General features: G+C 45.5%; 1 protein-coding gene across 1 annotated transcript in view; it reads right to left on the bottom strand.

The window, feature by feature from the left end:
* The window catches only part of Map3k5 (mitogen-activated protein kinase kinase kinase 5), a 195,453-nt gene continuing 181,857 nt past the window's right edge, over window positions 1–13,596 (bottom strand). Inside the window, exons 26-30 of the mRNA XM_021174435.2 lie at window positions 9,546–9,789; window positions 5,170–5,282; window positions 3,866–3,978; window positions 1,622–1,698; window positions 1–785 (exon numbers count right to left, since the gene is read on the bottom strand). Coding sequence (XP_021030094.1) covers window positions 728–785; window positions 1,622–1,698; window positions 3,866–3,978; window positions 5,170–5,282; window positions 9,546–9,789 — 605 coding nt within the window. The 3' untranslated portion in view covers window positions 1–727. The remainder of the gene's footprint in view (window positions 786–1,621; window positions 1,699–3,865; window positions 3,979–5,169; window positions 5,283–9,545; window positions 9,790–13,596) is intronic.

Here is a 13,596-nt window from a genome sequence, read left to right as displayed (position 1 = left end):
TCAAAGTAGCACGCCAGCAATCCTTTTACTTTTATGTAAATATAACACAACAGGTAGCTTTAGAACAAGCTAACACCGCTGTGATCCAGAATGGGCAACTGGTACCGCTCAGTAGTACATAAACCCCTCCAACAAACACACCCTAGGCCAGAAACGCAAGTTACAAAAGACAGTCAATGTGACAATCAGTACAGAGTAGAAGCCATTATTCTCTGTCTCTGCACACTTTAAAAAACACAAAACTTTATACAACGACTGAAATTATGCATTTCTGCTCAGACACTTGGGCACACTACACACACAGAGAACCCTAAAAAGCCGTGGTCACATTTTGGTTTTGTTCCAGTGGGATGCAGTCTCACGAAACAAACGTTCTGTCTTCTCCATGATAAACACTGGGTTGAAACGCAATAGCTGCTGACTTAAAAAAAAAAAAAAAACCTCTCCGTCAAAATGTGTAGACTAAAGCAATCCCCGATGTTACAACTCCAGTCAGGATTATTCTGAAAGCCTTTGTGAAGAAGAGTCCCGTAGGAATTTTGTAGAAATAGAAGTTAGGAAGTTTCAGTGTGTTTTGTCAATTTCTTTCTTTCTTTCTGACACGAGTAAACAAAGACTGGATTTAAAGTGCAGCTTTCTCCTCTCCTCCCGTCGATTCCCCCTCCTACAAGGAGAGCAGTTCTAGATCCAAGTTCAGAATCTCCAGTCAAGGTCACCCTGGTGGCAGTCAGCATTTGTTCCGAAAGTCAATGATGGCCTTCCACAGCGTACACAGCATCCCGCCCCTGTTGAAAGTCAGAAAAACAAACTGAAGAACACGCTAGACTACTCGGAAATGCCCTTGAGACTTCTCCGCGCCCAGCTCCTCTGGTGAGAACATGGCGCGCCCAGGCTTATCAGGCTGTGTGTGTCCTGGGTGCGCATACAGTATCCCACCACCCTTACTCCTCCCCCTCTCATTACCAAAGGTGTATCAAGGACAAAACATCATTTTACATTTTGAGCATTTTTGTTTTGTTTTGTTTTAGTCTTAAGACAGGGTTTCTCTATAGCCCTGGCTATCCTAGAACTGGCTCAGTAGACCAGGCTGGCCTCCAACTCAGAGAGATTTGCCTGCCTCTGCCTTCCAAGTGCTGGGATTAACAGCATGCGCCATCACCACCCAGGAAGTGTGTCTTTATAGAGGTGGTTGTGAGTTACGGGTCTACCTGGGCCAGGAGAGAAAACTGTGACAAGAAATTGTACCAGATCATAAAAAACTGTCCCAGCTGGTAGGCTAGAACCACATCTGAAATTTTACCAGAGGACCACGGGCTACGTTAGAGCTCTTCTTCACGGCAGCCTTAAGGGCGTTTGGATGTCTTTGCTCTGCAGTCTTATTTAAGAAATCTCTTCCCGTTGATTGTCCCATACTTAAACAGAAATACTAGTTATTAAGAGTTTCCCCAAATAGCCTCACCCAACTAATTTAGTTTAGTCTAAGGGTTGAAAACCAGACACAGCCCTTCCTGATCCCGCAGAGCTGGTTAGAGACCCCGCAGGGCAGGAACCCAAACTTCCTGTTCTAAACCTAGGATTCCTTCCTTCACGACAACCAAACATCAGGGGAAGAAAACAATACCTTAGTCTGAGGCACTTGAGATCATCACGTGTGACGTAGTAAAGAACATCCACTAGCGTGTAATCCTCAGCCAGAAACTGCAGAGAGAGCAAAGCACGAGTACAGTAAGATGCTGTGTATACTGTGAATAAATTAAATCTGCCTGCGAGGCAATGGTTGCTAATAATTAAGAGCGGACCTAAGAGGAAAGCCACAAAAAAATACAACCTGCTGGAATTAGCAGAGGAAAAGCCTTCTGATTACAGAATTAGACAGACACACGTTGAGTTGATGTGATTCCCATTGCTTATAGATTAGAAGAGACACGGGCTTAATCGCGCTTGTCATTACGCACACAGGCTGCTCACAGCTAGTGTGTGTATCGGACAAGTCCGCTGCTCACAGCTCTTGTTCCCGAGTAGACAGGCAATATTCTTGGGACAGTACTGCTTGTATGTAGTCTCTGAACTTACTTCCCATAGCCAGTACCAGAGACTGCCCTGTAACCCACTGCAAAGTCAGTCAGGTGGGAAGAGCGCTTTCAACTTTAAAGCAAGTGAAAGGGAAGAAGGCTTAGTGGATCATAACTTACTCTCCCTTGACTGTGATTTGAGCCCAAGAGGATAAATATGGTGGAGAACCTGGTTAGGTATATTGTCTTCCCTTAGCAAGAGAGTTATTTTAACTTAGGTAGCGGTAAAGTGTTAAATGTATATTTTTAAGGAGACCCTAAGTTTTATGTAGTCCATTTATTGTGAAAATAAAACTTTAGTTATTTAAATCTGTATACATAAATCTGAAGGCAGCATTGTATTATTGAGAGGTCCTTTCTAGCAAATGGAAAATACACCATCTTAAAAATAGGAGTTTTTATTTCTACCTATGTGTACGGATGTATATTTGCATATAGGTACATGTGCAGAGCACAGGCAGGCCTGGACTCCAGAAGAGGGCATTGGGTCCTCTGGAGCTAGAGTTCTAAGTGGTTGGGAGCCACCAGATGTGGGTGCTGGGAACCAAACCCCAGTATTCTATAAGAGCAGTATACACTCTTGACTGCAGAGACATCTCTCTAGCTCTCAAATAGTACATCTCAATGTACATGTCAACTACAAGTGTATGGTGATGAGAGAGGAATTCGTTATAATAGACACAATATGGTTTGCATAGTGAGTATCTCTGACATAAACTCACCAGCCACACTGCTTTTGTCAAAGTAGTGATTAATGGCTACTGCTTAGGAGAGATTAGTAACATTGCAAAAGAATTACAACGTTAAGGCAGAGCAGCAGAGCAGCTCATTTTCCTCATAGTTCTGTTTGTTTCTTGCTCTTCCTTACTTTCTGTCTGTAAACCATGGAATCTTTAGAGGTCATGGACAACTGTGCAGTGTCCACTCCTTTTCTTTGTGCATCTCCTACCCCATGGAGAACGAACTTCCTTTCCTTGTCTGTCCTGTCCCTGTGTACACAGTTGGCCTACTTTACAGTACAGCCTCCTTCAGAGTCATTCATTGCCCTCCAGGAGAACTGCATACATGCACGTACCCATACACATATGCACATATACCACACCCCACATACACCATACACAAGCACATACACACCACACACACAGACACACACGGGTACGCACATACACCATACATACCACACATACACATGTGCTCACACACACCACACACATAAGACAAGCACACCATACACAGATACATGTGCATACAAACACATGCACATATACAACACATATCACACCCCATGCATAACACACATATATATAGCATATCACACACAGACAAGCATACCACACACAGAGACAGACACGCACACAGACACACACAACCACACATACTCATATACATACCATACACACACCACACATACACACACACGCATGCACATACACCACACACATTCACATACACAGCACACATAGACAAGCACACCATACACACACATACACACAGAGGCACATGTGCACAAATATGCACTCCACACACAGACATAGGCACACAGGCACACATACTCACACACATAGACAGACACACACACAGACCCCTCTCTGTGTCAGAATTTGCTAAGGTAAGACTTTTTTTTTTTAATCAGGGGAATCCATTTGTCTTTCCTAATGGATGAATTTGCGTAGGGCGGGACTGGCTCTGACATGTTCAGCAGCATGTCTTCTGTGCCTGAGGTAATGTGCCGGGCACCTCTGCAGTAGGTACAGAACTGAAACACCACAGTCTCACAGATCGGTCCTCTTTACCCGACTTATAGTGTCTTCATCAGCTCCATTTTCTCTCAGCCAGCCAGGAAGTTCAGAATCTTCCGTGGTGGTGCCAGGAGAGTTCAGGTGGCACACAGGAAGCCCAGGGATATCTAGAACCAACAGCAGGGAGAATCTTTAGCTCCACAGAAGTAATGTGGAGCCCTCAGGATCTGTGAGAATTTCTTGCTTATTTTAAATTATTAAAGACTTTCAGAGACAAAAACCAAAACAAACCAAAACAAAAAAACCAGATTGAGCTGGGCATGGTGGTACACGCCTTTAATCCCAGCACTTGGGAGGCAGAGGCAGACGGATTTCTGAGATCGAGGTCAGCCTGGTCTACAAAGTGAGTTCCAGTACAGCCAGGGCTACACAGAGAAACCCTGTCTCGAAAAAACAAAAAAACAAAAACAAAAACAAAAAACAACAACAAAAAACCCCCAGATTATCTGTATAAATGACAATATAAATAAAACTCAGACAAGCTACTCTATTAGTAACACAGTAATGAAATGCACTTTATACTTTCATATAATTTCTTAAAATTAATTTTGCATGCGCTAATTATGCCTTGTATTTTTCCTGCAACCAAAAGAAATAGTTAGCAGAGTACTGTACAATTATAGTCTCTTTTTTGACTATTTGTAGTAACACAGAAGAGCCGAAAAGCTGAACAGGTAACTGTAAATACAGCTTCCTAATAATCAGCCAGGAAGAGACAGCTGTAAGCCCTCCTAAAATGTATTTCTTCCATGTTTCAAGCTATGGCCTTTTCTTATCCTAAGTTTCTCCGCATTCGAAGGGAGAAAAGCCGGAATCTGCTGGAGATGAATACAGACCAACCAAAGCAGCTCTGCTTCATTCTGGCGTTCTCACTGTGAAATCTTCTTTTGTTTGTTTTCTGTTTTTTGTTTTTTTTTTTCTGAGACAGGGTTTCCCTGTGCAGCCATGGCTATCCAACTCAGAGATCCACCTGCCTCTGCCTCCCGAGTGTTGGGATTAGGAGGCTTGTTCTACCACCACCACCATCATTGTGAAACCTTTAAAAGGACTAAGAGTGGAGCTTCTTGTTTACTTCGGTAATGCATTATCTCTGAAACAGTAACCATGAGCATGCATTTTTGTTGTGCTCATAGAAGATGGCCAGCTACTCAGGTTAAGAAAGGGTTCTTTAAAAAGGAATCCTGGCTGATGAGGGAGGATCAGCTGCCCACGAAGCTATAACACACAGCTGCCTGCTGGCCTTCCCAGCCTCCTGCGGCAGCCTAAACTGGATAACTGTGAAATCGTCCGCTGCTTACCTATGGGCTGGGACTTGAGCTTCAGGTGCCTAATTTCTTGGTCTTTTTCCTCAATGGCTTGATGGAGGAGTGCCTGTAACTCTCTCTCTTTCCGAACCAGCTCTTCAAGTAACCTGTGGGAGAGACTCTTGTTGGTGGATGGGATGATAAAGCAGGAGGTAACAGTGACTTTCTAAGCGTGGGCTTCTTTCCCAAGCTACAGCAAGCACAGGTATTTTATAAAAGTAAAGGCCTCGGTGCCAGTGGCTCTGGTCTGAAGTCAGGGAGCGCATGTTTAAGGAGCTCTCAGCAGACAGTCACGTGGCAGATCTGTGGAGCCATGCAATCATTTCTCTTTAGCTATGAAAATTTGAGGAATAACTTAGGTAAGGCTACCTTTTATATCTGGCTCAATAAATGTTAATGGTTATTGCTGCAATTGTAGTCATTCCTGCGATTTCCTTTTTCTCTTCTTGGGGTGGGTTAGGTTAGCGGAGCATTTAAAAGGACAGCCATGTTCCTGGTACATTCAGTTCCTAAGGCAGATCTGGTGTGCTCCCAAGATGCAAAGATAAATTCTGATATTCCAACATAATGTTTGCCCATGGAAAGCCCACGAGCAACCAAGATCCACCAGTGACCAGCTCACACTGTCTGGCACGGGTCTGTGAGGAGACACTGCAGCTTATGGAAGCTAGTTCTGTAGAAAATTACCGGAGTAATTCTGATTCACAATTCTGCAAGTTTAAAATATATAGTCATTGGGGCTGGAGAGATGGCTGGGCGGTGAAGAGCACAATGTTGTTCTTGCAGAGGACCCAGGTTCGAATCCCAACACCCACAACCATCCATAACTCTAGTTCCAGGGAATCTAATACCCTCTCCTAACCTCTGAGGGCACCAGCACACACATGGTGCACAGGTACACATGTGACCAAAACACCCATACACATTAAGCAAATCTAAAAAAGCAAAACACATAATTATTTACAAGACCTTTAAGACAAATTGCTAAACAGCCTGTAGCCTCAGTGAGCCAGCTCTGTTCCACCTTATGACCATTGATAGATTTACTTCAGGACCATGCATAGCCAAGTGTCTGTTTCCGTTGACATGCTGAGCAGGCAGCATGCTGAAACTGAGAGATAAGCCGGGACGTGTGGCCTGGCTCAGCCACAAACTTCCTGTGTTCATCTCAGACACATTTCCCAGTGCCCCTGGGCTCCAGCTTTCTGGTTTGTTAAAATGAAACAGAAAACTCCTAGGAAGGATCACTGTGAGAATTCCATGGGACAACAGATATAAAATATAAAATACTAAGCCCAAGTAGGGGCTTCTATCTTGAGCCCCAAGATCTCCATGAGGTCCTTGTGAAGGAGACAGTAGACCACCACAGTAGAAGGGGGTTGCAGAGATGGGACAAAAGCGAGGTGCCATGAGAGAGAGAGAGGTGGGCTGAAGAAGATAGGTAAGCAGAGATCCCTGCAGGGAAAATCCTGTGCAGTTAGACGGGTTAAACAGCAGGGGCTGGAAGCAAAGGGCTAACGGGAGACTTTGTATCAACTCCGGCAGCACCAGTGTGCCCCAGACTGGGAAGCAAAGCTGGACAGATTTTCCATGAGTGATTTTTGGTCTGGAATGTATCTTTGTCTAGCCTGCCGACTTACAGCCCTATAGAAAAGTGCTGGCATATCGCTATTACCCTCTCAAGGACACAGACATTTCTTGGAACTTATTTCAGCTGCACAGTTCCCTTTTGAACATAACACTGGAAACACAGGCTTGCAAGGCCACCTCAACTGTTCCAAGGCCAGCTTTAAGACCACTCAGCTCTGTGCAGTTAGCCCAGGGGTTCAGTGTCACCACATGCTAGGTAGGAGGGAAATAACGTGTAAGGATGACGTATCTTCCTTTCTGCTTCAGAACGGAGAGACATGACTCCTACCTCAGGTACACACTGCCGAGAGGTGGGCTCCTGGGCAGAGCTGACTTAGCTTCAGCAATTCTAATAATTATAAGCTGAAGATTTAAGCATGTGTATGTATTTGTGTGTGTTCATGAGTAGTTAGTGTGTGTGTGTGTGTGTGTGTGTGAATTCAATGTCATATGTTCAGTTGTTGCTCTCTATCTTTTTGTTTGTTTGTTTTTTGTTTTTTCGAGACAGGGTTTCTCTGTGTAGTCCTGGCTGTCCTGGAACTCACTTTGTAGACTAGGCTGGCCTCGAACTCAGAAATCCGCCTGCCTCTGCCTCCCAAGTGCTGGGATTAAAGGCGTGCACCACCATGCCCAGCTAGGCTGAAGATTTTTAACATCAGCACCCTTTCCTAAAGTACACCCACATTTCCTTCACACACACACTTTTTTGTGTGTGTAGTGGAGGGAGGGCAGAGCTTGAAATCAGGGTCCTGTATATGCTAGGCAAGCATCCTGTCCCTGAGCTACACTCCCATAACACCGTTCCACTGAAGGTAAGTATAGATAGTAGCCTATGATCTCTGTACTTGGGAAGTGGGGGCAGGAAGATCAGAAGTTCAAGGGCATCCTCAGCTACATACTGAATTCAAGGCTAGCCTGGACTACACAAGACCCTGAATAAAAGGGTTGAAAAAAATTAAATTTTAAGAAATAATAATATTTAATTGAAAGTATAAAAGGACTAAGATAGACATTATCAGTCCCTGCTTTATGTTGCTCGGTGCTTTTAGTAAACCATCCGCCCTTCTTCAAATTATTTGTAAATAAAACATTTACTCTCACCTCACTTTTCTGTTGGTTAGGGGAATCTAGGGGGTGGGGGGAATCTAAAAGGAAGGAGAGCAGTGGTCCTTAGACTTCACGGAGTCAACTAACAGTGTGTAGAGAAAAACACAAACACGGGGTAGATTATTACAAAAGGGTAGCTGTGTCTGAGGATAAGACAGAACCATGGCAGATCCCTATCTATAGAAATGGATAGATTTGGAGAAGGAAGACTTCAGGTTGAGCACGAGGACCTAAGAAAGACCTGTGACCAAGCGAAGAAAACAGCTGGGAACCGTGGCTCCTGGGAACTACAGACGTCACTAACACGGCAGACAGAAGGCAGTGCTGGATGGTGAGCTCACGGCAAAGCAAACAGGCACAGGAGAGAGGGGAGAACCACACACGCTTCTGAGACGCTTAGTGAGGTAGGTCCTACTGGTGCCCAGGTGGGCGGGCAGGGGTCTGAGGGACAGACAAGCAGACAGAGCAGCTCTGTGGTTAACTTGGTAGCTTTCCTGTAGAAACCATTCTGAGCAGAAACCATGGAGGGTAGGGTCAGACAGCACAGTAATTCCAGAAGGTTCCCCCTCAGGGACCAGAGCAGGGGCTCCAAAATCAAGCGCAGTCAGGGTTGAGATGCCGGGTGAAGCAAAGCGATTGAGCAGGGTAGCCACTACAAGGGTATGGATTATCAGAGCCATGAAAATCTCCAAAGAGAAGTAGGTGAAGTTAAACTTTCAATAAGAAATAAGTCACCTTTGTCACCACCGGTGGACAACTATATCTTCAACTAAGATCTCTAAATATTTGAACATCTTTTATTGATCCTCTAAAAAGTTTTCACTGTAGACCCAGAGCCATAAAGTCAGTTTTCCACATGTCAACCGGACCGGCACAGGAAGCTGTAAATCACAAGCATTCAGACTTTGAACTGTGCCACCAACTGTGAGGAACACGAAGCACTCCACGCTCATTTGATAACATGGTCCAATAGGTTCTGTGGTGTCACTTTCTTAGCGGCAAACCCCATATATCGTGACACAGTGACAAATGTGACCAGGAGCCTTCAAGCTCCTGAGTATGAAGTTAGGTTCTGTCCCTTTGAGTACAAGGGCTTTTCTTAAAAGGACTAGATATCTTATGTCACGGGCGGTCTCTGTTCTCTCTCACTCTATCTACTGGAAGGAACAGACTGCCTGAATCTGTTTCCAAGAGGGTCCATGAGGCTATATCTCAGTTATTCTGTAAATTCCAGTGCACCTAGGGCAAAGCAGCAGACAAATGCTCGACCTGCCAGAGGCAGCAAGCATCATTTTACGAGAGGCTAAAATCAACCTCTGTTGTTTTACACAGAAAAGCAGTTAAGTTTCTGTGTTGGGGTGAGAGAACCATCATGTGTGGTCTGTGGGTCAGAGTTATGTTTGTTTGTTTGTTTGTTTGTTTTATACACAAGGCTCTCGGTGTCCTGGTTGTCCTGGAATTCACTCTGTAGTCCAGGGTGGCCTTGAACTCATGGAGATCTACCTTGTTCTGCCTCCCAGGTGCTGGGATTAAAGGCACACACCCAGCCCCGTGGGTCAGACTTTTAAAGTAGACCCAAGTTCTTCACTTGTATGAAGTGAGAAGAAAGCGAGCAGCCCACCCCCTCACGTTACCTGTTAGTTTCAATCTTCATCCTTCCAAGCTGCACGTTCAGTGACCGGTGTGCGTTCTGGGAGTCATGGGACACAGTGGAGCTTAGCGTGCTCACCCCTGAGGTAGCCACAGCATCCTCAGTGATGGCCTGAGGCCGTCGGACTGTCTGATTTGAAGACAATTCCTCGTGTTCATCTTCGGCATCCAAGTCTTCCGGATCAGCTGTGTCGCTCTCTGACGCAAGGCTAAAATGTGGCCTCAACTCTACATGGCAAAATACAGTATTAACAAACATGGCTGGCTGACTTTTCCCCTTCACGCATGAGGATGTATCTGCCCCCGTGCAATCTGCCCAAGCTGCTCTTTGAAGGGAAGGCGACTTTCTGTGCATTTGTTCACATTTGTTCTTCTAGTGGGAACAGCAAGCACTTACAGGGCTCTGAGGATCATTCTCAGTGCAAGAAGTACATGATCAGTTCTTAGCATCCCAAGGCCAACCTGGCTTCTGTGCTCAGCATTTCTGAGCCTGGTCACCACCGCACTTGAGAAGCAACAAGAAATGCTCAGTGCTCCCAGCAATCTACAGGACGGCCTGAGATCCTCAGGGACTCGTTCCCACTGCACTCCGCTCGAACGTTTCTTAAGCTTCTATTTTGAATCAGTTTTACAGTAGCAGAGGAGTTGCGTAGTACAGAGAGTGCTTTCTTTTTTCTTTTTTGGTTTTTCAAGACAGGGTTTCTCTGTNTAGCCCTGGCTGTCCTGGCACTCACTTTGTAGACTAGGCTGGCCTCGAACTCAGAAATCCGCCTGCCTCTGCCTCCCAAGTGCTGGGATTAAAGGTGTGCCCCACCACGCCCGGCTCTCTCTTTCATTTTTAAGAAGAGGATCTTTATGGCCCCCACCATCCTGCCTCATCCTCCCACAGGCTGACGCAGTGGCCGGTTTTCCTGTTGAATGTGTCTCTTTTCTGATTTGTGTTCTGTCACTGCAGTGAGGCGCCAGCTCCCCTGGTCTCTTCTGATCTGTGACTTCTCTTCCTGTGGTAACTCTCATGACCTTTGCTCCCCACCCCATCTGTCTTAGTTTTTTTCAGGTAGGGTCTCTGTAGCCCAGGTTGGCCTTGAACCCATGAGCCTCCTGCCTTTGCCTCCCAAGAACTTCCCACTTGGGGCTGGAGAGATGGCTCAGTGGTTAAAAGCACTGACTGCTCTTAAGAAGATACTGAGCTCAAATCCCAGCAACCACATGGTGGCTCGCAACCATCCGTAACGAGATCTGACGCCCTCTTCTGGAGTGTCTGAAGACAGCTACAGTGCACTTACATATAATAAATAAATAAATTAAAAAAACAACCTCCCACTTTTAAGGAGAGCTGTTCAGATATTTTATACCATGCCCCTTACTTTAGGTGCCCTTGATGAACTGTTATCATCAAATAGAGACTGCATTTTAAAAAATTATCATAGACATGATGCTGCACCCTTCTTGTGCCCATCACAGCAAGAGGTGCGTGATGCAAGAGCCTTATTACGACTGATGCTCCTCTTGGCTGAGGAAGTACCCAGGTCCCCCCCACTCTGCTCTGCCAGAGTTACTGTTGCCCCTTTGTCGTTAGTAAATACCTTGCAAGGAGAGAATTGGAAGCCATTCACTACCCTGTCTTGTCAATGCTTTGTCTACTAATCTTAGCAGTCCTTGCCGGCCATAATTACGGCTGTCGCTGCTTGTGTGGTAGTGACTCTTGGATTTCCTGCCCCCCCCTTGCCCCCCACAGCTGACAAATAGAACTTTGTTGTAGCTAAGGACTGACTCTCCCGTGAATTTACTTATTCAATTATTCATCTCATTCCTGACACACAGGGAATTCATCCTGTCAGGCTTGCTACAGTTTGGGTCTTGAGTTCCCCCAGAGGGAGAAAAGGCTCAATCCCTAGTGTGGCACCACTGGAAGGTGGTGGGACTCTTAGGAGCTGGGGTCATTATGGGGCATATGTCACTGTGGGTTGTGGAACCTGGTCTCTTGCTTCCCAGCCACGAGCTAAGAGGCTTAGCTCTGCGAAATGCTCTTGCTAGGACGTGTCCCCACAAGCCCAAAGCCCAAGCATGGCCAGCATAAACCGTCTCTCTTATAAACTGATTATCTTAGGAATTTTCTATGGTGATAGAAGAATGATCGGCACAGACCTATAACCCAATGCTATTTCTGCTTCATTTTTCTGTTTAAATTGTGGTAGCATGGACTCATGGGAATTTCTTCAAGTTGGACCCAGCATCCTTGCAGTAACCCCCCATGCTTCTCAGAGTTCTCCTGACTTCTTATCACCACAAGATCTCTCCAGCCCACTTTCTATTTCTCCTACCTCAGGCCTGAAACCAACCGCTTCAGCAGGAACCCAGATTCCACCTGTCAGAGGATGGTGTCTAGAAACTACACTCTAGGTCCAGACACACTTAGGAATCTACGTTACTATGCCCACACCAGCACACCAAACAAGGTATTCTTAGAACAGAGAGGGAATTCCACAATTTCAAAGGATTCCCATCACTTAAAAGTTCTAAGATATTTTGCATTGATCCTTTTAGCTTTCTATGTCTTAACTTTAAGATGCAGGCACAAAACTTAACATCAGCACGTGTGTCTAATTCATGCATGTGGGTCTCTCTATGGACGGACCTGTCTAGTGACTACTGAATAAACTGTCCAGGTACCTCAGAGGTTTGTCTTGGAGCAGGAAGACACTCCTCACTCATGCCCCAAACAGTGGCTCTTCAGCACTCCGACTTTTATGTCTCACTGCTGATAGAGCGAGAGTATGCTTAGGCCGGTGATTTCCAGCCCAGTCATGCATCAAGGTGGCCAGAGAGCTGTACTCAAATGGAATTTCTGTAGCTAGAGTACAGAGGATTTTTTTTTTTCAGAGCCATAAAAATATTCTCTGTGATATCTAATGGTGGGGAGACATCATTATATTCATCCAGACCCACAGATTGTACTAAGAGTGAGCCTATGTGAACGGACCCTAGGTGATAATGATATGCTAGTCCAGGTTCATCAACTGTAACAAATGTGCTGTCTAGGTGGAGGATGCTCATACCAGGACAGCTTACATGCATGTTAGAGAACATATAGGAAACCGTGGTTTCCTCTCAATTTTGTGATTAATCTAAAATGTTTTAATTTTTTTTTAAAAAAAAGTCTAGTTCCTGGGCCTTAACTCCAGAAGACTATAGCCAGTTGGTCTGAGATGGGCTGGCGAGCTGTGATTTCTGCTGACTTGAATGGGAAGAACTGATACCCACTAGTTAAAAACAGTGAAACGTGTCTATGAGCACAGATCTCTACACATTGAAATTCACAGCTATTCCGGGCATCTTACAGCTTCTTGTTTTCCTTCATGTCCTAGCATGCTGCCTAAAGCAAATCTCCTCACTAATGGTGAACGTTGTGCTCAGTGTAAACTTGTGCATACTGGAATGAATGTTACTTGGTGACGGTGGTGATTAAAATGAGAATACTCAACCCCCATAAGCTCATGTAATTGGGTGCCTGGTCTCTAACTGGTGACACTCCTTGGGAAGGCTTAGGGGGTGCGGTGGAGGTTGGAGGCGTGGCCACTGGGAGCAGACTCTGAGAGTTTAAAGACCTGAGCCACTTCAAGTTTGCTGTTTCTGCTTCGTGCTTGTGATTTAAGATGAGAGCGCGGCTTTCGGGTTCAACTGTCATGGCTGCCCTCTGGCATGCCTCCCCAGCGCGGTGGTGGTGGTGCCGGGCTGCTATTGTTCTGAAGCTGAAAGCCCACATAAGCCCTTCCTTCTATGTGTCGCTTTGGTCATGGCATTATCAGAGCAAAAGAAAAGTAAGACAGCAACTCAGAAATGATTTTTTAAAAGGCAACAAGGGCTCTTAAAAACACTGAAGAAGCCGGGTGTGGTGGCGCACGCCTTTTAATCCCAGCACTCGGGAGGCAGAGGCAGGGGGATTTCTGAGTTCAAGGCCAGCCTGGTCTACAAAGTGAGTGCCAGGACAGCCAGGGCTACACAGAGAAACCCTGTCTCGAAAAAACAACAACA

This window comes from Mus caroli, chromosome 10, assembly GCF_900094665.2.
Source record: "Mus caroli chromosome 10, CAROLI_EIJ_v1.1, whole genome shotgun sequence".
Taxonomy (NCBI): domain Eukaryota; kingdom Metazoa; phylum Chordata; class Mammalia; order Rodentia; family Muridae; genus Mus; species Mus caroli.
Note: the sequence above shows the minus strand (reverse complement) of the source record. Positions and strands in the feature narration are given on the sequence as shown.